General features: G+C 38.6%; 1 protein-coding gene across 3 annotated transcripts in view; it reads left to right on the forward strand.

The window, feature by feature from the left end:
- The window catches only part of VWC2 (von Willebrand factor C domain containing 2), a 764,887-nt gene that overhangs the window by 283,125 nt on the left and 453,956 nt on the right, over positions 1-27,806 (forward strand). Inside the window, exons 3-5 of one of the 3 annotated variants that reach the window (XM_089674209.1) lie at positions 12,707-12,754; positions 19,531-19,714; positions 19,914-20,569. The exons of 1 other annotated variant lie outside the window; for it this stretch is intronic. In XM_089674209.1, the coding sequence (XP_089530335.1) occupies positions 12,707-12,754; positions 19,531-19,714; positions 19,914-19,990 (309 nt within the window). In that variant the 3' untranslated portion in view covers positions 19,991-20,569. Of the gene's footprint in view, positions 1-12,706; positions 12,755-19,530; positions 19,715-19,913; positions 20,570-27,806 lie in introns of those variants that run through there. One more of the 3 variants, XM_089674211.1, reaches the window with a different exon arrangement.

Here is a 27,806-nt window from a genome sequence, read left to right on the forward strand (position 1 = left end):
CCTACCACAGCATGTCCGGTCAGCCCCCACCCTGTCTGCCTTTAGGCGATCTTTGAAAACTCACTTCTTCAGGGAAGCCTACCTCACCTCCACCTAAGAACTGTACTTGAATAACCTCCGCCATATCATCCCCCGCAGCTATCACCTTTTGTATCCCCTCCCCCTTCCTTTAGATTGTAAGCTCCACGAGCCGGGCTCTCACATTCCTTCTGTACTGAAATGTATTGTAATTGTACTGTCTCCCTTATATTGTTAAGCGCTGAGCAAACTGTTGGCGCGATATAAATCCTGTATAATAATAATAATACTTGTAACAAATAAATAAATAAACGGATGTCACAGCAGCTGTTTGGAAAGAAAAAAATACTGAGGTCTCCTGCTACTTATGACACTGATCTGTACCCTCTTTTGTAGAGCTAATTTTGCTCAAAATCCACTGCTGATTTCTTCTAGTTGTGAGCCTTCTAATGAGGGAGCTGGGGCATGCCAAATATGTATTGTATTCTCTAGCTTTACACAACTGAATAGAAGTTTTAGCTCAGAACACCTATTGTTCTCAAACTAAATAAATGATAACTATGTATAAAACTATCTAAACCATCAAACAATGATCACAAATGATATACTGAAGTTGTAATGATAATAATCTGCTGTAACCATTTATACAAGTAAAACTACACACTGAAGCAATTCATCATTTTACAAAGCAGTGTCCTTGGAACGAAAGTGCCAAGTGCAAAATGTGCTAAACAGTTCTCATTTACTCCCCTGTGTCTTCAATCCATTTTCACAAATTGTTCACTACAGTGCACACCCTGCGGGTTAAGTGCTCCCCAGATGATTTTGACTATTTATTGCCACACCTGAAACTCCTACAATGACACTAACCTCCTGTTTAAAAAGAAAAAATATATTTAGTTATGTATTTTTAACTAAACAAAGCGCCTTCTGTTCATATCATGTGCCGTATTTTTCGCCGTATAAGATGCACTTTTTCTTCCCCAAAACTGGGGGGGAAAAGTTGGTGCGTCTTATACGACGAATAGAGAGAGAATCCGTCAGGCACGGCCGTAGGAAAGGCCACGGCTTTGGCCTATCTCTGGAGCTGTCGGCCATCTTAGTACACCCGGCGGTGCGCGCTGACGTCATCACCCCCTCTGCTCGTGGATCAGACCTGAAGACTGGAACGGCGCGGGAACACGGCGAGAGGAACGCGCGGAGCAAAGGTAAGTGAATTGACACAATATGGGGAATGAATTACTATAGGGGGGATGAATTACTATAGGGGGGATGAATTACTATATGGGGGATGAATTACTATAGGGGGGATGAATTACTATAGGGGGGATGAATTACTATATGGGGGATGAATTACTATGGGGGATGAATTACTATGGGGGATGAATTACTATAGGGGGGATGAATTACTATATGGGGGATGAATTACTATGGGGGATGAATTACTATATGGGGGATGAATTACTATGGGGGATGAATTACTATATGGGGGATGAATTACTATGGGGGATGAATTACTATATGGGGGATGAATTACTATATGTATTGGGTTCAGAATCTTTTTTTTCTAGATTTTCCTCCTTTAAAATTGGGTGCGTCTTATATTCCGGAGCGTCTTATATGGCGAAAAATACGGTACCTTAAAATGACTACATTCAGTTGTTTTTGCTGCTGTGAACCAATGTCCAGTTAGATTGTGGCTATGTGCACTTTCCATGGTCCCACTATATCACAGATGGCAAATACAAGGCCCCCGGGCCGAATCCAGCCTTCCAGGCCATTTCATGTGGCCCTTGCACCTCTCCTGCAAGTACCTTCTTGTCTCCAGCCCTACCTTGTCTCAGTAGTCAGCAGCAGAGAGTAGAATAGAACTCCTCTATCAAATCCTGCACCTCTCAGTGCAGCTGCAGCACCCCCCTCAAAAATATGGCAGCGCCCAGTATATACTCAACAAAATGGCGTCGGAAATCTACTATATAAGGCAATCAACTATGGTGATAGTTACACATCATCCCCCGGACGAAGCTACGAAATCCCTGTAGCGCAACGCGTTGGGGAGGGGCAGTGACGTCACTGCGCATTCCATTCACTATACGGCGAGTACTGAAGGCGTGTGGATACACACTCTCCGCTTTGTTTTAACTGCAAGTTACGGATATTGACACATTCAAAGCGCAAATGCATTATATTACATGTGAGTGAATTACGGAAGCACATTAAAGCTGTTTTTATCTCTGGGATAAGGCACCATATTCTTTATTTCTCTTTTGCATGAGATATACGAGGAATACAAAGACAGAGGATTAAGGAGTGGATCAAAGGAGAGAGTATCCCTCACAGCCCTGCAGCTACACAGGCTCACATCACTATTGCAAAGATTTTATCTTTATACCGAAGGAGAGTACATCTACCTTGGCTGGAAATCCATTTGTACAGTTATATTTGGGACAGTATTGTTGTATTTCCACTTATTATTTATTTTTCATATATTTCATCATGAATTTCTCTGTGGTTCATATATGGAACATTTGCACATCTATATGAGGATTGCATATTTAGTGATTATGTTATCATTATATTAATTTATTCTACTTAATTTTACTATTTATTCACATCAATCACTATATATTATATATTTACATTTATATTTAATTTTATAAGCACCTTGCACTTTTTGTTAGTATTAGAGCGCGGTAATTATTTAATTGTTGATAAACGCACATCTTATGAGAGTGGGCAAACTAACCAGCGACCTAATACATATTTGTCAGCATACCTCAGTGGCTCACAAGTTAATTAGTATTTTTACCCCCTCATCTCTGCCTCCCCTGGTCTCAGCATTTAGCAGACTCTGGTAACTGACCCCACTCCTCCTCTGGTCCTCCTCCAAACCCTGCACTCCCCTCCTCCTCTGGTCCTCCTCCAGACCCTGCACTCCACTCCTCCTCTGGTCCTCCTCCAGACCCTGCACTTTCTGCTTTCTAACTCTGTCCCCAAAGGGGGTGCATGGTGATGTTAGGGAAGGTGTGGGATTCTTGACATCTGATGCAATGGGGGGGGTGGGGTGCTTTGGACATCTAGTCTTACAGATACAACCGGCCCTTTGAGAGCGACCCTAATGCTGATATGGCCCGCGATGAAATGGAGTTTGAAACCCCTGCACTATGTGTAAGAACATAGCTGCCCTTTCTTTCTTGCTCCTGAGATGCACTAGGAATTTGTAGTATGCAAATGGCGAGATTTGGGAGCTCATGAAGAACATTACAGGAAGGTAGAACAACACAGTAAGTAATGATTTGATGAAAAATAGATCACAGGGCTGTTAAGTAATGGATGTCTATGGATCATTTTTGTAACATAAGGATATAGCCAGGGGCGGACTGACAACTCATGGGGCCCCCGGGCAATAGGGGATCATGGGGCCCATGTCCTTGCCCAAACTCAAAAAAACCTATGAAAAAGGTACCAGGGGCATCTCATGGGGTCCCCTACTGACCCCGGGCCCTCGGGCAGTGCCCGAGTTTCCAAATGGTCAGTCCGCCCCTGGATATAGCTAAGTGTCACTTCAAGTTAACCAAATAACTATGAAATTCGAATATTGTAGACTCTGTATTTTGTTTTCTTTTACTATTGTGTTGAAAGCCTGCCTACACCATTAAATGTGTATTTCTACACTTTGTTTTCTTTTTATAGAATATTTTTACTTACAGTAAGTCTTTTTAAGTAGATTTTAATGGTCTAAAATGTGCTTGTTAGAAAAAGATTTGTGAAAAGAATACATTGACCCTAATGTTTTCCCTAGAATAGTGTCATTCTTTTGCAATGCAATCTTTTAGAGATGTTAAGCCTGTGTGACCCATGTATAAAAACACTGAATAGAGAATCACTGAAATGTACAGTATAGGGCAAGGCTGGTTTTGATGGGTGAGATCAATGCACGTGGATGCCTTGCTAAGCACATACATAAACTTACAAAAACAAAGAAATCACAAGGTCTGATACATTATCGCACAATTAAAAATCATAAAAGTAAAACACAGGTACTAAAAAGGCAACGGGAAACATTTCTGATACCAAACACGTCCTGTTTATCAAAAAAGCTGTCATTAAAACTAAACTCTCTCATTCATTTTTAACTATTTTTTAAATGTATGCTGCTAGCCTGAAAGGATGAGATCACGGTCAGGGTCATGTTACATGTTCCACTTGTTTTTAGGGCATATTCTCCCTGCTGCAGCTCACAGCCCCAATTCCCCCCTCCTTGTGACAGAGAGTCAGGGATCTTCTGCCTGTGTGTTAGTCAAGGACTGAAATTGTCCGGTGCTTATCTGTTCCTGTCCTAATTTATGACGCTAGCTTTGAAATGTGCGCACATTGGAAGAGACTCACGCTGACACACAATTTCAGTCTATGAACACTTCTAGTTTATTATAATGAGAAAGTGAACTTATATATGCAGAATGATGCGAGAGTCATGTGACAACAGCATAAGCATTATATTAGTCTTTGATTGGTCATTTCCACACGAAAACAATCTCCGTCGTGGTATAGGTGTGATCTTCTTCCTTATCTTATAGGAAAACAACATTCCTTTGTTACAAGTTGGCACGGTGGGAGGGGGTCTGTGTGTGTGAGCAAACATTTCTTAAGCAAAGATTTCTTATAGTACCACAAAGCCCAGCAGGCAGAAAATATTCACACAACATATGTATTAAAGTATAAAAGTAAATATTTATAAAACTAATAGAAATAGCGTATATATATATATATATATATATATATATTCAATAGGAAACGAAATAGACATTTTACCAAATCCATCAAATCTGCACCTGCAGTCGCAATTTTTTTAAAAACCTGGCCACGTGGGTCTCAGCGTCATTCATTCAGACAACTACCATCAGCCTTTGTAGCTGATGGCTTGTAGTTCTCAGCAAACTACCAGGACATTGATGAGTACTCTAAGTAGTTAACTGATTCTTCCTGTCATTGCCTGTATGAAGTACGAGCAGACAGCTTACACTGACAGTATGCAGGAGTCCTGCATTGCACCCTTGATTTGCTGATTGCGGGTGCAATGCTCTGCAGGCCCCTAATAAAAAATAATAATAAATGCGCATTTTTGTTACCTGCAAAAATATATTATTTTCTTTTCTTAGAGGTGAACATATTCTTTTAATAAATAGATAAGAAAGTTTACTATATTCCCTTGTTTTAAACTTTTTATGTTTCTTCAGTTGCTTCTGCGTTTCTGGCCTAGGCCAAAATTATGTCATATGTCCCAGGAGCCATCCTGGCATTTTTTTCCCTTCATCTGTAGAAGAGGAGGAGGGGAATTCTTAGCTGAGCATACTATCCTACCTGCATACCTGAAAAAAAAATTGTATCAGTGACTTTTTCCTTTTTTTTTTTTGACCATATATAAATAATAAGTGCTTTTCACTAAGGAATCTAAAAGTGATTTAACAAGAGGAGGTTGGGATTGTTTCCACATCTAGGTGACATCCTAGCCACTAGAATAATGTGGTATACAAAAATGTTTCAGTTTTAAGAAACTATCCCAATCCTAATCTCAGTAAAGCCATTTCTGTGGTCGGGTTCACATTCTTCCCTATCACAGAGGAAACATAGGAAATTATTTTTCTCCAAAAGTTCGCCTCCCATGGGCATCTCTACCACATCTATAATGAGGTAGCCAGGCTTCCATACCATCTCATCAAACTTCCAAGCTGTTGGGACTCATCTTGGACATTCTTGCTAGTGTCTAATACCATCTGAACAGACCTTTTTGAGCTGACTCCTAATCAGGGGCGGACTGACCATTTGGAAACTCGGGCACTGCCCGAGGGCCCTGGGTCAGTAGGGGGCCCCATGAAATGCCCCTGGTACCTTTTTCATAGGCTTTTTTGAGTTTGGGCAAGGACACGGGCCCCATGATCCCCTATTGCCCGGGGGGTCAGTAGGGGGCCCATGAGATGCCCCGGTACCTTTTTCATAGGCTTTTTTGAGTTTGGGCAAGGACACAAGGGCCTCATGATCCCCTATTGCCCGGGGGCCCCATGAGTTGTCAGTCCGGCCCTGCTCCTAATGCAGGGTACAATGTGAGGCCTGTCTAGACCATTGATAAGATGTGAACCTTTGAGCCTCAAGAAGGACCTGCCAAGATCCCCTTCCCACTTGAGCATACATTTCAATATGGTAAATACAGTATGTTGGGAGAGGATCAAGTAAAATAAATATATGTCCAATAGGTATTGGGGGTCAGTTAGGGCTACAATTATGATTTTTCTATAGGAAATTTACCCAGCCACATGGCTAAGTAGAAATGAATTGTAAGTAGGGAAATAACAAGGTACCAAAGATTTAATAACATTTCTCTATAATTCAATCAATTCCAGGAGATCTCCCCAAGGGAGAGAGGGGCTTTTTAATGGCAGTTAAGATTTTAGGAATGGAAATCTGTTTACAAAGGTCATCTCTCTGCACTTCAGTACTAGTAGGATGTGCCAATTGGCCAAGATCATTCTTTGTTTCCATACATGATGGTTTATGTGTATTTTTAACTAGGGCTAAGTTGTATAAAGAGAAATACAATTCTTGAAATACATTTGCAATCCCATGTGGTCTGTAGAGTAAAGTACCTTGTTTAGCAATTAAATAGGATTTTTTTTTCCATTCTCCCTTCAATACTTTTATATACAATAATATATTATTTTATAAATCTAGCCAAAAGCCCCCAAGCCTTATCTGTCTAAGAAAAATTAGTCATCTTGAGTTACTGGTACTCATCATATAGGGGTGGGATATTATGTGAGCCAGCTGTTGTCTGTCTTTCTCAGTTGGGAAACAGTATGAGAGGAAGATTGGGCTTTGTTTAACCACTTGCCCTCCTGAGGAATTACCCCCCTTTCTGACCAGGCCATTTTTTTGCGTTACGGCACTGCGTTACTTTAACTGACAGTTGTGCAGTCATGTAACACTGCACCCATATGAAATTTATATCCTTTTTTCCCCACAAATTGAGCTTTCTTTTGGTGGTATTTGATCACCTGTGTGTTTTTTATTTTTTACGCTATAAAAAAAAAGACCCACAATTTTGAGAAAAAACAATATTTTTTACTTTTTTCTATTAAACATGTCCAATAAAAAAAATTAACTCAAATTACGTCAAATTTAGGCAAAATGTAATCTGCTACACGTCTTTGCTAAAAACAAAATCCCAATACGTGTAAATTAATTGGTTTATGTGAAGGTTATAGGGTCTACAAATGGCAGTACATATATTGGGACATTTTTTTTTTTTTTACTAGTAACAGCGGTGATCAGCAACTTATAGTGGGACTGCTGTGGGCATTTTTACACTGGGGGGAACTGACTTGGTGTCACTGACATCTTCAGTGACACCAGTACAGTGATCAATGCTGAAAAAAAACCCACTGACACTTTACTAATGGCACTGGGAAGGGAGGGGTTAACATGAGGGGTGATCAAAGGGTTAACTGTGTACTGTGTGCTGTTTTTTACTTGTGTATGTGTCTGTGTGCTTCACTGTAAGCACACTGCTTTGCATGGCTGTGTTGTGCACAGCCATGCAAAGCAGTGTGTACCAGCTGACAGGGAGAAGAACTATTTTTTTTACAAACAGTTCTCCTCCCCTTCGGAGATGCTCGGCAATCACCGGCTGGGACCCAGCGATTGACAGCCATGAATTACCTTACCTAATTTCCCACCCGAGAATGCAAAATCATGTATATATGTGATTTTGCATACCCGTGCCACCCTGTAACAGTATTTCTGCTATAGGGTGGTCGGGAAGCGGTTAAATACTTCAATGTGTGAATTTGTTGAGTAATATCCTTTAGTCCTTTAAAACAATGCTTCTTTTGTAGTAAAGCTATTTCAACCAAATAGAAGCATTACAAGTGATCCATAGTACAAAATTATCTACTTTCTAGTCATCATTTTCTCAGAACAGGCTTTCCAGGGCTGACTTGATTTTATAAACAGCAAGACAATGGGGTTGAATTACTTAAACTGGGAAGTGCAAAATCTGATACAGCTGTGCATGATAGCCAATCAGCTTCTGACTTCAGCTAGTTCAATTAAAATGGAAGGAAATCCTAATACCTAAATTCTCCCCTGCAATCAATAATAACATCTAAGTTCATCATTATGTCTCAAAATGAAAAAAAAAAACAGTTTGTATACCTTTATTTTGCAGTATCCAGTGCCACATGTCACATGACGTCAATCCCTCTTCCTTGTGAGTCTAAGAGCAGCCAGTGGACCTGTTTACTGAAGGCTAATAACATCACTTCCAGAAGTGACACTGTTCCTGCGTAGCCAATGGGTGTATACAGGATGAGAGGAGATAGTCATAGATTCCCTGGTCAGTGCTCTCTCATGAATAAGGAGGTCCAATGCACATATATACAGTATAGCTGGGTAGGGCTTTGAATCAAGACTACCCCAGGAGAAGGGAGCTGGATGCAGGGGGAACTCTCAGTGTACCTGGAAGTGCTCCGGGGTCGCCGCTCAGTTTACAGTCTCCAATGAACACTATACCTTAACTCTACATGTTTCCACCTTTTTGTGTGAGTGTAATGCACAACTAGCAGAAAACTCCACATAATTCCACTTTGTAGTGTGAGTGTAACCCACAACTAGCAGAAAACTCCACATAATTTCACTTTGTAGTGTGAGTGTAACCCACAACTAGCAGAAAACTCCACAATTTCATCTTGTAGTGTGAGTGTAACCCACAACTAGCAGAAAACTCCGCAATTCCATCTTGTAGTGTGAGTGTAACCCACAACTAGCAGAAAACTCCACATAATTTCACTTTGTAGTATGAGTGTAACCCACAACTAGCAGAAAACTCCACAATTTCATCTTGTAGTGTGAGTGTAATGCACAACTAGCAGAAAACTCCACAATTTCATCTTGTAGTGTGAGTGTAACCCACAACTAGCAGAAAACTCCGCAATTCCATCTTGTAGTGTGAGTGTAACCCACAACTAGCAGAAAACTCCACAATTTCATCTTGTAGTGTGAGTGTAACCCACAACTAGCAGAAAACTCCACAATTTCATCTTGTAGTGTGAGTGTAACCCACAACTAGCAGAAAACTCCACAATTTCATCTTGTAGTGTGAGTGTAACCCACAACTAGCTGAAAACTCCGCAATTCCATCTTGTAGTGTGAGTGTAACCCACAACTAGCAGAAAACTCCACATAATTTCACTTTGTAGTGTGAGTGTAACCCACAACTAGCAGAAAACTCTGCAATTCCATCTTGTAGTGTGAGTGTAACCCACAACCAGCAGAAAACTCCACATAATTTCACTTTGTAGTGTGAGTGTAACCCACAACTACCAGAAAACTCCGCAATTCCATCTTGTAGTGTGAGTGTAACCCACAACTAGCAGAAAACTCCGCAATTCCATCTTGTAGTGTGAGTGTAACCCACAACTAGCAGAAAACTCCGCAATTCCATCTTGTAGTGTGAGTGTAACCCACAACTAGCAGAAAACTCCACAATTTCATCTTGTAGTGTGAGTGTAACCCACAACTAGCAGAAAACTCAGCAATTCCATCTTGTAGTGTGAGTGTAACATGGAATGTGCAATAATATCCCCTGGATTGCACTTTGCTGTGTGTGGTGCTGTATATAGGTGAAGTGTGTTTTACACCCTTACAATGGCTGCTCTCTGTGGATGCTCCAAGCCAAAATGAGAGTTGGAAGAAAGGAGAAACTGCTGCACATTCTGCCAATGGCTGGGAGGTATGGGGGTGGTGCTGGTGGGACAGTGAAGGACAGGGCAGACTTGGTCAAACCTATGCTTGATTTTTGTAAAAGAGCCCAACAACAGTTTCAGAAAGTGCCTGTGAGCTGCCAAATCAAGCTCAGCAGGCAACCTGTTGTTAGTAAAGAACAGGAGATGGCTGATTGTCTAGCTCAGATCAGTTTTTCTAAGCTAAACAATCAGCAAGTCTAAAAACGCAATAACAAAAAATGAACGGTGTACCCTTTAAATAATTCCCCAATTGCACCTAAACACTTTTCACCCCAAAAAGTGTATCATCCAAATATATATATATAAGTGCTAATATACTAAATAATACTAATAAATAAATAAATAAATACTACTGTCCAAAAATTATATTGTCCACAATAAAAAATAAAATCAAATGAAATAAACAGAATAAACAAAAATCCTCCAGAAAGACAGTCCGCAAAAAGGCTTCCAGCCAAATGTAGATCCAGTGATTATGGAGATCGAACCAGAAACATGGATATAACAAGCATGTAAATCCCAATCCAAAAACGGCTTTTCAAACTTAGCAAGTGGGAAATTCCTCCTCCATTACCAAATAGATTCCCTCCAAAGCTGAACAGATTATACTGATAAAGTTCATGTAAAAACTCATCCGGTCATGTTCTCAATGACTCCGGATAATGCCACCACAAACAGCAATAGGAAGTTCTTCAATAACACATAAATTTTATTGCATAAATGTCACATCATATTAAAATTACGAACAGACCCTCCATAGATCCTCAGGAACACTCCTCCTGTGTCTCTGAATGGAATTTCCTGGATCCAAGATGGCCAACCGGCAACTTCCGGTTGCTCAATACGTCTTGACGTCACTTCCCTTTGACATGTTTCGTCACCTGACTTATTCATAAAGGGCCAGTCTAAAAAGTCTAAAACCGCATAATGAAAATTTAGGATATTTAACATAGTAATCATGAGCATGTTTTCAACTTTAACTGGAATTCCAATGTAAGCATTGACAAAAAAGGCTGAAAGCTGGTTGGTTTCTATGCGGAGCTGCACCAGATTTTGTACTCTCCAATTTTAGTAAATCAACCCCGGTGTGTAGAGGTGTTCAGTCTCCAGAGTCCTGGGAATTTTAGTCAAGTTTAAGGCTTGAAGATTTAAAATCACTTGTGTGTGATCAGACCAAGTAATGATCCCTATGGATAAACTTAAAATATGGAAATAATATCTGTGTGAACAATAGAAAGTATAGTTCTTTTCATCATTGTTCTTGCACCTCCACAAGTCTTTCAGATTTTCAGATCTCAGAAGGCTAAGATCTGATTTCACCTCCTATTCAGATTGGTTTTGTCTGTGGAGACTTTAATAGTATTGTAGACTCCTCCCTACAGTAGTAAGTGCCATGACAAATGCTGATGGGCAATTTTAAGAATATTCTTAAAATGCCTAGTGTGAGGGGCTGAAAGGCAAACTAGTAAGATACTTATTCCATGTCTACTACCACTATAGATTACCAGCCCTAGGCATCAGATATGACTTTGTGAATTTGGACCAAAATGTAATCCCTGGATGCTGGAATGCAAGGGATAAATAGTTAGAAAATCAAATCATATAGAAATATCTGCGCTGCGAAAAGCAAATAAAGCAATGTGTGGCAGTTACGCCTTTCATCCAAATAAAGGACACGGTAATGCGGGACTTGATAAGTGCCAAGCAAAGAGTGATAACTACCTTAAGGTTTTTAGCAACCAGAAGAAGCCTCCAGGACCTTAAATTCACAACCTCAATTCCATCACAACCCCTTGGAAGGATTAACACTGAGATATTCAAGGCAATAATAAACATCTTGCAGAGGAATATATGAAGGTAATGAAACATCTTTAATTTATTGTGTTATATTTATATAGTTGGCATGTATTAACCTCCCTGGCGGTATTCCCGAGTGTAGCTCGGGGTAAAGTTTCAGTACCACAAGCGGTAACCCCGAGCTACACTCGGGCTTACCCTGCAGCGTTGCTCCGGGATCCCTCGATCACTTACCTTATCGGGAGCTCCCGCGATGTCCCTCCTGCAGTGTCACCGGCAATGTAATCTGGCGGATGCCGGCATCTGTCATCTGGGTTCCGTCCCCTGCGAGCGTCGGGACGCACAGGGAACGAAACGGCGGGAAATTTGAAAATGACAAAAAGTGACATTTACTAAAATCACTAAAATCACATAGTATAACATTCCTGTATCAAAGCATTTCACATACATTTTGTCCCGAGTGCTTTGTCCTGCGCCCTGCCTGCATTTTTACTGTTCTTTCTGCCTAGAAACTGAGAAATGTCCATGGTGTCCAAAAAGCGTCCCTTTAGGTCAAAAGCGGTTTTAGACCGGCTAGAGAACAGTGATAGTAAATTAAAACTACTTGCAGAATTGAGTGATAATGATTCGTGGGGGAAATTCCTCATCAGACACTGAAAACGATCTGAAAACGATTTTGCGACTTTGCTCAGTGATATGCAAACTTGGCGCTATATTTCAAATTTCAGTGTTTTTGGTTTGATTATATTATTGAATTAAATTTATTATTATTATATTATTATTTTTTATGATTATTTATTAAATTATAATTTATGATTTCGTGTTTCAAGTTTTATCATATCCGGAATGTTTACTGGACTCTTGATCGGACAGATTTCACTGAGTTATTCCTAAAAATTACAGGCCTACAATAAAACAAATACATATTTCCATGCAAAAAAATGCACCGCTTTGTGTACAGAAATATGGACATAATCAGACCGCTAGGGAGGTTAATACTAAAAAGAAAAGATGTATCCATTTCACCATCTAATCAATATGATAATGCTGCTGTATGATGTATAATTTTTTTATTTTGTTACTCTTTTGTGTAGGTGATGTGCATAAGAGACACTATTGGACCGCTCATTTTAGGAAATGTGGTAAGTATTAAAATGAACATTATAATGCCTAAGTCATAGTAATACTTTTTTTAAGTTTTCTACAGTTCCCTTCAAATCCAGAAGAATAGAAAGAGGTTTCCAACCAATTTAAGGAGAAATTGAGCTTTCCAGATTGTAGTGAAGACATTGAGAAACACAGAAGCATAGCACCACCACCAAACTCAGGATTTTATTTTAACTATAAAGGTTTCTTCAGTGTAATATTACTTGCTGTAGTGAACGAAAACTACAAATTTATGTTTTTTGACATAGGAAAGAATGGAAGAAACTCAGATGTACGAGTTACAGAGGAAACAGAATTCTATCAACAGCTTCAAAATAGAACCCTAAATCTGTCCATAACAGAGGAAACAGTGGTAGGACTGAACTTTGTGGTCATTGGTGCTGAAGACTTTGATCTTGGAGAGTACCTGTTGAAGCCATTTCCTTTCAGAAACCTAACAAAGGAACACAAAATATTTAAATACCAACTTTCAAGGGCTCATCAAGTTCTTGAAAATACCATTGGCATTATGGCCAACCATTTTTGAATTTTCATAACTATTAATCTCTCTGTAAATAAAATTGATCAAATTGTTCTTTGTTATCCTCTATAATTATCTCAGGTGAAATGCTGACAAATATGTGTTTTCTGGTGCTCATGACAGGGATACAGATAGAATGGAATCTTTTAATGGAAATGCAGAACTGGCTGACCAGCGTGATACATACAGTATATGGTCTTCCCACCAATTGCTACTGAATAACAAATATTACCCACACAAACAACATGGCAAAATTGGGTTAACTACGAAAACTACTTTGTGGGTAGTGGTGCTATAGAGTGTCAGAATGACATGTAGTTCATTATTAATTAACTTTTTTAATGTAAAATCGAGCATTCAATAAAATATACAACTCTGTCAAGATTGTGGCTTATGATTTAAAATGTTGTTGGTGTCTGATGCATTTCATCCAAAATAAAAATTGTATTTTGCTGTCCATTAACCATGACTCCTAAATATCCAATTCTTTAACTGATATATTTTTAAGTGAAACATAGTTTTAAACACAACTGTAAAATAAAAAAACATCCTTAACCACTTCCTGTCCGGACATTTTGCCCCCTTCCTGTCAAGGGCAATTTTCAGCTTTCAGCGCTATCACATTTTGAATGACAATTGCGCGGTCATGCAACACTGTACCCATATGAATTTTTTACCATTTTTTTGAGACAGATAAAGCTTTATTTTGAAGGTATTTATTCACCGCTGGGATTTTTATTTTTTTTTCTATGTAAATAAAAAAGTCCAAAAATTTTGAAAAAAAGTGTTTTTTTTTTAATAAAATTTTGCAAATAAATAATATTTCATCATAAATCTTGGCCAAAATTTATTCCGTTATTTTTTTAGAAAAAAAAAATCCAAATTAGTTTATAACCAAAAATTATAATTTTTAAACATTTTTTTTTACATTTTTATTTTATTTTTTTATATTATTTTTTATTTTTATTGTTTTTTTTACATACTGTCACCCTAGCAGTACAGTGTCACCATGGTGACACTGTACTACTTGTGGGGGGTGATGAAGATTTTTTTTTACACATTGCTTTTACACCCATATAGGATGTAAAAGCAATCATTTCTCTTTCTCTCTGTCTGCATTCTTGCAGTCATTGAGAAATACTGAGTGAGCTGTGATTGGTCACAGCTTGTCACATGGTACAAGGCTGTTGTGAATAGCCTTGTACCATGTGACCTCTGTGATCATTCACAGATTTCACACGTAGTAAGCAATGATGTCACAAGTGACATCTTGCTTACTACTTTGCATGTGTTATTACTGATTGGCCAATCAGTGATCACATGATCGGGACCTCGTACAGAGGTCCCGTCCGACGATTGGTGTTTCACTGTGTCCGGAGGACACAACGGGCACCAGATCGCGGTGGTGCGCGCTCCCAGGGAGCGCACACAGCTAGAAAAGGCCCCTGGACTGCCACCGTCCTGCCGTTTATAAACAGCAGGCGGATGGCAAGAGGTTAAAATGCAATGCTTAAAACAGATCTATAGGCAGAACTTTTTTTTTTTACATTTTGGATAGATCCAGGGAGGGTTATAACCTCTGCCAGATTTTGTTTTCATCATCAGTGTACCATCTTGGAGTATTCTCCTTATTTCCTGTCCAATAGCCAAATGGAAAGTGAGAGGTAATCCCTGCAAATTAAGTGAACCCCTTAGGGACCCCCAGGACACCAGAACTAGTGTCCCCATCGGAAGATTTCCCCTCCATTACTTTTCTACAAAAAACTAAATTAAAAATTTGGGCTTTTCTTTACTTGCTAAAGTACAGTAAACAGAACAAATAAAGAGGATGAACCGCCCTAAGGGGGGAAAAAACAGCAATAAAAACTGACAGGTGTTCTAATCCCTCTCCACTCTATCCAAGAAAAGCTTTGCATTTAGTTATACTTTAATAAATATATTCAGGTGCTGATGCCAAACATAGAAAAGGAAATAGTCCATAATATGTGTATCATACAGTTATTTAATAGGTACCATGCTATTTTATACTGGCATCCCTTAAATTAACTTTTTAAATATTCATAGTAGCTGTAGTTGATAAATCAAGGGGTATATTCACACTTGTTTCTACTCACATCTACTCATCATCACTCAGAAAGAATATGGGCACAGAGGTACCTGCATTTCTACACAAAAAATGCCTGTTATAGCAACGAGTGGACATTTCTTTCTGATCTGTGCAGAGAGGTGCAGTAGAGATAGGATGAGGTGTTAACAGGGGCGGACTGACCATTTGGAAACTTGGGCACTGCCCGAGGGCCCAGGGTCAGTAGTGGGCCCCATAAAATGCCCTTTTACCTTTTTCATAGGCTTTTTTGAGTTTGGGCAAGGACACAGGGGCCCCATGATCCCCTATTGCCCGGGGGCCCCATGAGTTGTCAGTCCGCCCCTGGGTGTTAAGTATTGCTGCTCATTTCACTTAACAACACGCATATACTTGATCTCAAATGAAATTGAGCACAAATACCCAAATAATATGAAGCTAATGGTTTTATTTTCCACCAAAATGTTTTAACAGAATTAAACATTTAAATTGCATTTTAAAGCAAGAACCAACAAATGTAAAGAAAACAACAGCAGGATACTTGAAAACCTCTGAGAATATAGTGCAGTAAATGAATAAATTGGAAATTGCAACACATTTTTAAAGGTGTGTATTGAAAATCTGAACCCCATGAGGATATAGGTCTTTCAGGTGCTGGATAAGGCCAAGGAGTAGCATAATGCTGCCAAGGATGTGATGCTTGTACGAGGGTATTCTCCAATAAATGTATTCTTGGTCCTTTCTCCTTTAACCCCTTTATTGAGGAGTTGTAGAAGTAACAGTTCAAAGAACAGGCGATATCCTTCTTAGCTTGTTTGCTGTGACAATTCCAAAAGCATCAATCATCAGTGGTGGGGCATTCCAAAAACAAAAAAGAATATACATTATTGGTCTCTAAGTAGACTAATTGTTTTTATTGGTTTTTGGAGCCATTTATTTTGTAATTTTTTATATTGTTCCTTTTATTCTTGTTCCTGTAAATTTAGAGGAATTCATACTTTCTCTGTGCAATGCTTACACACATAGCGGCCCCAGCTTCCCATCCTCTACACTTCTCCTCCTGCTCTGTCTGCTTCTTCATGCTATGTTTTCCTCTATAACAAACAGGGTGTAGGAGGGAGGAAGTTGTTGCTGGAAATTTCCAAATTATAAATATAGAATTATCTTGAATATTTATGATTTTTCTAATAACATTTAAAACACATCTAAAATATTACAATTTAATAGTAAAGGCGGCTTACACATGTAAGGACACGGTCCTCTAAAAATATGCAAATAAATAGATTTAAATAAATAATTGATTCTTACTGGGATCATTGGCAATTCATCCTCGTTTTCCATATTCTCTTCTGCAGACTTTGTCTCAAAGGAAGTAGAAGCCTGGGTATTAATAGAGCTTTGCTTGTCAGTCTGATCAGTAAAGAAATGAAGGCTTTCAAATTACCACAGTCTTGGCATGTAAACATCTTCAGCACTTGCAGCAACACCAGACTTTAGTGATATTCTTTTTTGTTTTTTTTAACACAGTCCTCAGGTTTGCAATTTTGGACTTCACATATCTCACATCCGATTTTGCATTGACTGAAGTACATAGCTCAGCTAGCTTTACATATTCGTCATGCTTTTTAATTCTGAGTATTCCTTTGATTTTATTTTCCATAGTCATGGGATTTCCCTATACATGTCTATAAACTGTATATCAAAATACACAGCACAAAATCCCCATGTAATATCCCAGAAAAGTTATCCACCTCCACCCTTGAAGGCCAATCAAACAAAAATTATAAAACTTTTCTCTTTAAAAATAAAAAATACCATAAAATATAGAAACAAACAAACCAAAAGTGTCCAAAATATCAAAATAATCCCCGCAGGTGTAAACAATTGTTCAACACAGTCTCTTTTTTCCTTCTTTCAACAAGTCTCTTTCTCAACACCCGCAAATCCTGATGACAATATACCTCAAAAGAAAAAAACTCAACATAGTGTCATACCTTTTAAGTAGTAAATACAACAAGTGCAACATGCAAAAAAAAAAAAACCTATATATGTGTGTTTACTCTATATGCAAATATCTACACACATGCAAATATTCCTTTGTGTACCCAAAATATGTTTATAAGTGAAAACACTCACACAAAGTGTCAATTACACAATATGTGAAAACAACTCAAATATATCACTGCAAATGTGTATCACCTCACTCTGTATTCATCAGTGATCACCTTAAACCCAAACCAACACTCTCCAACTCGTGTACTGATGGATAATTACCCTATAAAAGAAATGACAGGGCATAACACAGATCAGGGTTCACTTCTTATCGTTAGGGTTCCATCCATGTCTATAAACTGTGTTAGAAAATCAGGTGAAGTAAAGTAAAAAATGGCTCATGCATCAGACATAGATATTTTAACATATAACAACATCTCAATACAACAGCACTCCAGAACTCCTAAAATATCCAAATTCACCTGAGTTTAGGTGGTACCAGATTTTAGGTAAACCAATCCTTGTTAGAAAAATCTTTAACAGATTCATTGGTGCATAGGAAAGCTTGTTCTGCCACTCATTATGCCAAATGGTCATTTAGGTGTCCGTTTATGAACCAGCAGTAATAGATCGCTGCTCAGTTCTCCGGCATTCTCGGAGAACACAGTTCTCCTGTGAATGCCGTTTATGAAGCAGTGTAGATCAGTCTACAAGCGCTGGAGAACGGTCTACAAACGCTGGAAAAAGGTCTACAAACGCTGGAAAACGTCTGATTTTACTATAATCTCGTGAGATTACAGTAAAAGATCAGTTTACTATGCAGAGGTAAATTATCTCTGCTTAGTTTGCAGTCCCTCCGATTCTCCAGCTCTGGGCTGGAGAATCTGGAGGGAGAACACAGATCTCCAGTGAAGGGCTGAACATGTTCTCCTGAGTGATATAAACTGTGAATGACCAGAGAATAGCTGTGATCCTCTGAATCACAGCTATTCTCTGTGTCATAAAAGGACACCTTAGTTGCTATTGAACCAAGCGTGATCCACCCCAGGCTGTGAGCTGCCATTCCTGAGTAGACCTTCCCACTCAAACACTATGATGGCTGCTCCGGTGAAGGACACAGAGGGAGCCAGACACAGCAGAAGTACAAAGAAGAAAATGTTGGCAACACCTATGTCCAGGAGGGAAATAGTCGATATGGTGATACGGTGCAAATTCTAGAGAAACATGTCTATAATGTGAATAGTGACAACTTTCCAAAGCCCAACACAAGAAAAGACAAAATACTTGAAAAGCTGTGCATGTTTTTCTGCAGAAGCATGGAATCAAAAGGTCAAAAGATCAGCTACGCAAGAAGTAGTCAGACCTCCAGCACAGGGAGCAGGAGCAGCTTGCACAAATCCACAGGATCATTAAAAAACTTAAGTGGCAATGCATTTAATAATAATAATAATAATAATAATAATAATATTATTTTTCTTTATAAATATTACAAATTTCATAGCTTTTGGAATATTAATGTGCACTCTGCATCAGATATTTGTTTTTGAGCAAATCATTTTTTATTCTTTCATAAAAACTTAAATTTTTTTTTTTTTTACTTTTAGGTATAAAACCCACTTTGGAATAAACAGAAAAGTATGTCCTGATTCTAATGAACAGATGCCTGGAAGTTTTTTTTCATTATCCACAACCTCCAATAGGTCCAACATTCGAATGCAAGAAATTTTTCATAAATTATTTTTGTAGGCCTACCTTTTGGGCACAGCACATGAGGTGATATACTGTATGACAGGTATCTGAATATAGACCCCAATATTTATTTTTTTAGATCAACCGTCTATATCTTGCAATGATGCACTCACAGTTAATATACATATTTTCTGATAACATTTGCTCAAAACCTTAATATACTATCATGACTGATACATTGCACATTTTTGAAAATTTTAATTTTAGTGTTTTGGATGTAATGGCTAAAACAATTATGACTGGAACATAGTGCACAAAAGGTCCAGAAATGTTTAGATATGATATGATTGACGTTTAGTTATTATGAAATTGAAATATCATAATCTATATCTTAATGTTTATGCTATGGCTTCGTCCTGAGCTTTTCATGCCTGTTAATGATGTCATATGATTGGTTTGTTTTACAGAGTGAAAATGGAGAAGATCAACAGGAGCACATACATGTTGAAATACACAGTTCTGAGGAAGAAACAATTTCTCATACTATGCATTCTGACGCACACTTGGTGACATGTAAAGAACCGGATAACATACCAGATTATGATAGAGGACAGGTTGCTAATTCATTTTGGGAACATGGAGCTAACAAAGGTAAGTTGAACTGCACCATGAGCAGATTTGGTCCATAAGGTGGATGTAATTAGAGCAGAGTGCTGCTGTGCATTGTGATTACTCGGCTATTAAATCCAAGTTCTTCAATACAATATAACTGGTTGCATTGCACAGCTGCACTACATTATGTGAGCTGTACATGTTTTCTAAATTGATTTACCTTTTTTTTTTAACATAGACGTACAAACCATGCAGTATAAACATAGCAAACCAGAGCAACAAGATTACAACAACAAATTTGGACATCACAGCTGATGACTTTCCTATCCTGCTTGAATTAACATTGGCGTAACTTCACAAGTGGCACAGTTCAATGATACTAACAACGGGACGAGTACCAACAAGGCATCTAGAGATGGTGTGTCAAGCACTCATAAATATATGCAGTACAAGAAACATATTTGCTCAATTCACCAAATAAATCATAGCGACATTAGCATTTTTTCAGCTTTGGATAGTGCAACTGCAATTTAAATGTCCATTGATCTGCTGAAGTGTTGTGCGGAAATGAAGCACATAAAGAAATCCATCTCAGCACTGCAACAAAGTCTACAGGACTGTGTCAATAAACAAATCCACACAATAAATATTTGTATTCAATTTTTTGGTGTTTTCTTTGTATTGGATTATCAAGTTGTGTTTTGAAACTATACATACGCCTGGGCCTAGGATGTGCAGATAGCGGACCGCCTGCTGTAGAACTACAGGCCTCATCATCCAATGGTTCATATTTGCTACTGTCAGAATATTTCAACACTTCCTGTAACTTGTGTTTTCAACAGTAGACAGAGGGACGACATTTACACTATGCAATAATTAAATGCTTGAAATATATGGTGTGTCTTCATTTAACAGCAACTTTCACTGTGGTCTCTGACATTCAACTTAGGAAACAATAATGGGAGACTTGGACAAAGGACCAAGGTCCTCCTGCTCTATGAATGGAAGTGTACCTAACTTAAAGCTGCCAACACTCAGAAAAACTGATACCTAAACAGTGTCAAAACATTAAACAAATAGTGCAGCGCTCATAAAAAAATTGATAACTCATATAAAGTGTAATTACAATAGTGCTAAGCAAATATAGTGTCAAACCCAAATTAATAACAGTATCTGTGCCTCTCACTTAAAAACCGGGCACACACACTAAATTAATTACAGTATCTATAAATCATAAGAATATGCCTCTCACTTACTCAAAAACCGTGCACACATAATAAAATATAGTATATAGAAAACCCCTCAAATCAAAGGGGCTAAACAGAAAGTGCTAGAGTGCAATAAAGTGTCCACACTTCAAAAATGCTCAAATGATCAAAAAAATGTCCAAAGACAATCTATGAGTGATAAATAAATTCATGCAGTGTGCAATAGTGTTTAGCAATTCCGTGATTGTGCCAACACACTTCTTCTGTTTGCGGCTAAATTGCCTCCTCACCTCCTCCAGGTGACCCCTAGGGGCCAAACCGCTTTCAGGATCACCCTGGATCCTTAATCATAAAAGCCAGCAACCTTCTTCCTCCAGTGGATCTTCTTATGGAGCTCCTGTTGCCCCTGATCAGACCAGATGTCTCTAAAGGACAGTAGCTCACCAGCCTTGAAATTTAAGGTCATTGGTGCCCGCCATTCACCCAGTTTTGTGGTGTCAAATTTATGAGTAGAATCACGTCACCATTCAGGTCCTGTTGAACAGAATTGCTAAACACTATTGCACACTGCATGAATTTATTTATCACTCATAGATTGTCTTTGGACATTTTTTTGATCATTTGAGCATTTTTGAAGTGTGGACACTTTATTGCACTCTAGCACTTTCTGTTTAGCCCCTTTGATTTGAGGGGTTTTCTATATACTATATTTTATTAAGTATGTGTGCACGGTTTTTGAGTGAGAGGCACATTCTTATGATTTATAGATACTGTAATTAATTTAGTGTGTGTGCCCGGTTTTTAAGTGAGAGGCACAGATACTGTTATTCATTTGGGTTTGACACTATATTTGCTTAGCACTATTGTAATTACACTTTATTTGAGTTATAAATTTTTTTATGAGCGCTGCACTTTTTGTTTAAAATAATGGGAGACTGCAATTCACATTTGTTGAAGCCCTAGCTTATTACTTCATATGTGATGGAGGTTGTCTGAGACATTGGTTGGTAACCTTATCTGACATAATACTTTTTTTAAACAAATGAAGTAAATGAAACAGGAAACACCTTGGGGTTTATTTACTAAAGCTGGAGAGTCCAAAATCAGACTCCCTTCTGCATAGAAACCAATCAGCTTCCTGGTTTCATTGCCAAAGCTTCATTGAACAAGCTGAGGTTAGAAGCTGATTGGTTTCTATGCAGAAGGGAGTCTGATTTTGGACTCTCCAGCTTTAGTAAATAAACCCCCTTATGTCCATTTTTTTATTTGAAAATTGTGACAACTGTAAATACCAAATGCATAAAACATATGATGAACATTTCGAATATATATATATATATATATATATACACACACAGAGAGCGAGAGATAAAATGTATAACATTAATCTATTTTATATATGCAATTGATTGAACAATGTATTATAGTTCTAAATATAAATAATTTATATATGTGCATATTTGTAGTCTTGACATATACTTCTGGGTCCTCTTCATTTTCCACTCATGCGCAGTAATGCTTCATCAATTTTCAATGTCTGACCTTTATACCATCGTAGAAAAACATTTTTTCATATAAGATATGACAAATGTTTTCCCTCATGTATTCTTGGCATTTCCCAGTCATTAAAGGATAAGTTCACCTCTTAATAACATGTTACATGTAACACCCATATTCAGGGTGTAACATATTATGAAAGCACTGGCCCACTCCCCGCCAATCCTCCACTTTCACAGGTAGTGGGGAATCTTCCCCCCCCCCCCCCGATAGCTGTCACATTTAACAAAAAGTGGCTATGTGGGGCTCCACCTGTCTGGCCGTGTCACTCCTCTGTGAATGAGAAACTACAAGTTCCAATAGTCTAAGCGGCTGTCTGCTTGTAGTTCTCAATGAACTACCATGGGGCTGTGGCACACTGTGGTAGATTATTGATTACTCCTGTCCAGGGGCGGACTGACCATTTGGAAACTCGGGCACTGCCCAAGGGCCCGGGGTCAGTAGGGGGCCCCATGTGATGCCCTAGGTACCTTTTTCATAGGCTTTTTTGAGTTTGGGCAAGGACACAGGGGCCCCATGATCGCCTATTGCCCGAGGGCCCCATGAGTTGTCAGTCCACCCCTGCTCCTGTCAGTATATAGGCTTGCCCGTACATCCTGTTATCCCCTACTCTGTCCCCTTTTAATCGGTCTCTGAAAACCCTTCTCTTTAGAGAAGCCTATCTTGCCTCATAAAACTGAGGAGTAGTACAGATGTCAGATTACACAGAGCACATACCAGTAACACTATGAAAATACACCAATACTGATTGCATGATGGTACAAATTAAAACATTTAGGCCCCATTGGCATATAGAAAACATGACCTCTGTACCTATGTAGAACAATGAGAAGGAAAGAAAGGAGAAATAAAAGTTTAATAAAATAAAAAAGGGGGCAGGATGAAGAAAGTGTTGTGGGGGGGGGGGGGTGGAGGGGGAGAGGACACGTGCATGATGGCTTTTATTATTTAACAATGTGTTTATGGTTTTAGCTAGAAGTAAGTCGCATTCAACTGAATTTGTTCTTTAGGCACTGGTCACATCTTGTGGTTTGGGATTAGGGGCAAAATTGCTGGTAAATGGCCTGGTTTAATATGCCAATCTTTAAGTGGTTAAACAGAATAGATACTCTGGAATTTAAGCTAGCTATACACTAATAGAATCTAATTTGAAAATAAATACTTTTTGGAACCTTCATTTGATTTTCAAATAGTTAATAGGGTCAAATTGATGATGAATTTTGACTGTAAAGATGAGGAAAATCAAAAATAATGGAGAATTTTTCTTGAATGAGCAAATCTCTAATGGTGAATGTAATCTAACAATGACTCTAAAATACTGATATGTGTCAGTAATGTGTAACACTCCTACTCCATCACAGTTGCTGGTGGTATTCCAGCATGCTGGTTTTAGTTGTGATACATTCTCCCTGTCTGTCTTTCCACCTGCAAGGCAATTTATGTGGCCAATCTCTGAGTGTCGACCAAACCTGATTTAAGCCAGCCAAGCCTGCAGTCTCATGCTTTTGATATTGTGTTTGTAATACATGCACCAAGCTCCCTGTTTGTCTGCCCTGCCTGCTAGTCTGGATTCCCTCATTGACATCCTTGGATCAGATATCGACTACTCTCTGAGCTCTGCCTACCTTTTAGCTATGGTTTTGACTCTGACTATTTTGAACCTTACCTGCCTTGTACCTGGACTCTCATTAAATCACTCTACCTTTCTGACAACTGCAAGTACCTGTTTACTGTGCTCAGTTCACGCCTGCCCCGGCATGGTAGCCAGGCACTATAGCATTATAGGTCATACTGGGCCTGCTTGCCTTATGGGAAAACGGGGATGCTATAGGTGAAGAACTCAGAATCCAGCTATAGTGTCTGACCACCTGTATTAGGGTAAGCCGTGACAATATGCCAATTGAATTACATATAATTATTATACAGTATTTATAAAGCGCCAATAGTTCGCTCAGCACTGTACATTACAAAGGGGGACAGAACATGTGACAGAACAATACCAATACAATGCAAAACACGAGGGGATCGAGGGCCCTGCTCTTTCGAGCTTAGAATCTCGGAGGGAGGGGATAGTGGCACAGGAGGAGATAGCTGTGGGGGATGGAGTGGTAGGAAGAGTGGAGGAGGTCGGCGAGTTAGCAGGGGGTGGGGTAGGCTTCCCTGAAGAGATGGGTTTCCAGGGTGCGCCTAAAGGAGAGGAGAGTAGGTGATAATCTGATGGGTTGGGGCAGGGAGTTCCAGAGGATGGGTGACACCCTGGAGAAGTCCTGGAGGCGGGCATTGTTGAGTCCATAATGGTACTACTAAATGGAACACTTTTTTAAAATTTTCGTACAAATGTTTGACTAAAACTCTGTTGGTATATGATCAGCTTTAGTCTGTGGTGTTTGCTTATTGTGAGTGAATTTGGAGAGAAGTGCAGCAAACAAAAGTGAATGAGTTTATTACCAGTAATTTGAAAATAGCAGGAGTTGTAGGTGGTAAGTAGGTGTGTTTTATGTAACCGTTATTTTATGATGTTTTCTTGTTTAGTTCAGTGCAATACTTGTGTAGCAGATGCTTTCTGTTCTTTGGAAGCTGGTTTGCTGTTCTGTATTTATACAGATTTCCAGGCTATGTGGTGACATTGCTTGGATTCCTGTTTTTTTTTAAGATGAAGAGGCTTTCTTGGCTAATTTGTCCTGTTGAGCTACCTTGCAAAAAGCCACATATTTCTTCAAAGACTGCTCAGTAGAAGGGAAGTGTGTACATCTGTTAAGTATGGAAGAGTGAGGAGTATGAACCATAAACATGTAGCTTTTGATATGTCAAGGTATAACCATTACAGTTTTCATGAACAACTTGTTGGCAATACAGAGGTTGCAAGCATGGCTGTTTGTGAGAATGGTGATCCTTCTAGTGGAGTTCCCTGAGAAACATTTTACTTTGTTATTCATTTTTAATCTAATGTTACAAACCAGGCAAGTGTCATGGATGAGATGCCTAAAGTAGTCATCTTTTTGTTAATGATTGAACTGTTTCTTCGGAACATAGTGTGGAATTCATGATGTCATTGGCCTAATATGGTTATGTCCATATTAATTAATGCCCTTATGTTTAAATTTTTCAGTAAGGTTCAAGAAGCTGTCATTTTCAGTAAACAACCACTGGGAGTGGCTCATGTCTGCAAGTTTTATATTTTGGTGGGTTGATGGGCATCATTCAACTTGATTTGTCAAAAGGTGTGTGTACGTGTTTACTATTTACAATTTTTGTTGAATTATTTATGGGTATTTTTTGTGGGGTCCACTATTAATGTCTATACCAGGATAAATACTGTATCTAGTATAGATCCCCAGCTGATTTGTTTACAAACAGAATGAAGCATCGGGGAGGTTTCATTTACTGGACATTTAAACAGCATTTTTTTCTTTGTGAATGCCAATTTTGTTGTAGTGTATTAGGTTGTATACATCATACAGATGCACCACTTTACAGACATGTTAAAGGCATCCCCCAGGCATGTTATTTAACTGCTTCCCGTCCTCCCTATAGCAGAGATACTGCTACAGGGCGGAACGGGTGCGCAAAATCACGTATATATATAGTACGTGATCTTGTATTTCTGGGTAGTGGGCTTGCGCCCTACCCCCGCCACTATTCGTGGCCTTGGCTGTCCATCAATGTGTCCAGGCCGGTGATTACTCGCAGGCACCCTGTGATGAAGGAGAATTACCGATGGAGGAAGAGAACTGTAAGTAAACAATACAGTTTTCTCCTCTGTCAGCTCCTACTCACTGCTATGCATGGTTTTACATAGCAGAGCCATGCATAGCAGTGTGCGCACAGTGAAGCACACACACAGCACAAAGTAAAACACAGTTAACCCTTTGATCGCCCACATGTTAACCCGTTCCTGCCCAGTGCCATTACTACAGTGTCGGTGCTTTTTATAAGCACTGATCACTGTATCAGTGTCACTGGGGATGTCAGTAACACCAAGTCAGTTCCCCCCAGTGTCAGAATGCCTGCCACAGTCCCTCTATAAAAGTCGCTGATCACCGCCATTACTCGTAAAAATGAAAAAAAAAAAATCCCAATATATAATATATATTATATACAATATATTATATATAATCCCAATAATAGCCATTTGTAAACACTATAATTTTCATGTAAACCAATTAATTTACACGTATTGGGATTTTTTTTTCAGCAAAGACATGTATCAGAATACATTTTGGCCTAAATGTATTACTAAATTTGATTTTTACATTTTTTTACTGGACATTGTTTACTAGAAAAAAGTAAAAATATTGTTTTTTTCTCATCATTTTTTTTATAGCGCAAACAATAAAAAATGTTGTGTTTCAGTTGTTATTACTGTGACTGGCCACCATGCACTAAAGCAATTCACCTGCATTACAGTCCTTCACAACACTTGGAAGCAAATTTAATTGCCATTTTGAATGGGCTACTTTAACCCAATGCACATTAACAAACAACATAACATGATGAATCTGTAAATGGGCCATTATTATTACAATTTATTACATCTTTTTCTCTGGGTGTGATTATTTTCAGCAGTTATTTGTAGTGAACAGGCACAAATATGCAAAACAAAAAGTGTGGAAATGTATAGATTTCCAACATGAATTTCTATTTAAAGTGTGACAGTGCTGAAATCTGAAAATTGGCCAGGGGAGGGAAGGGGTAAAAGTGTCTGGTATTGAGGTGGTTAAACGTAATGTTTAGATTGTTTTGTAGTTTGCAATCTTTTGAAGAAAACAAAATAAAAAAGAATATATATAGACTGTGAATACACCAAAGCAGGAGAGCAGATAATTCTAAAACTCAGGATCCGCACTGTAGGCTTGGTTGCTATTGAGATTATGGCTAATCCTACTTTTTCTGCATACCAGGTAGATGAAAGTATGAATAATATCATGTAACTAGAATGGTGATCCTGTAGAGTCTTATTGATTTGTTTCTTTGTAGAGGAGTGCACAAACTTTTGTCTATTTAATGTTCATTCAACATTGTTTTCAGAAATCTTTTCATATTCACTGAGCAATTCACAGGACCAAAGCTAAAATGTTTCAAATGGAACTATCAAGCAAACGACTTGATATCTTTAAAGAATAGTCCTTCATTTAGCAGTTCTTTTTGAAAAGTATGATCTTATCCTCAGAAACATAACCATATATAGTATAATGGTCATTTTTATATTATACTTATAGCCATATAAAAGTGATCACGACCAGAAATGTTTTGGTTGTTTGCCTGCACACTGGTTTTTATGTATTATCAATTAAATCAGTGCTTCCTTTGATTAAAGTTCATCTCTGGAGATCAGCTTAAAAACTGACCACATCGGTAGGTATGTA

The sequence above is a fragment of the Staurois parvus genome, unplaced genomic scaffold (assembly GCF_062004578.1).
Source record: "Staurois parvus isolate SC_StPar_1 unplaced genomic scaffold, SC_StPar_1.0 ptg000148l, whole genome shotgun sequence".
NCBI classification, from domain to species: domain Eukaryota; kingdom Metazoa; phylum Chordata; class Amphibia; order Anura; family Ranidae; genus Staurois; species Staurois parvus.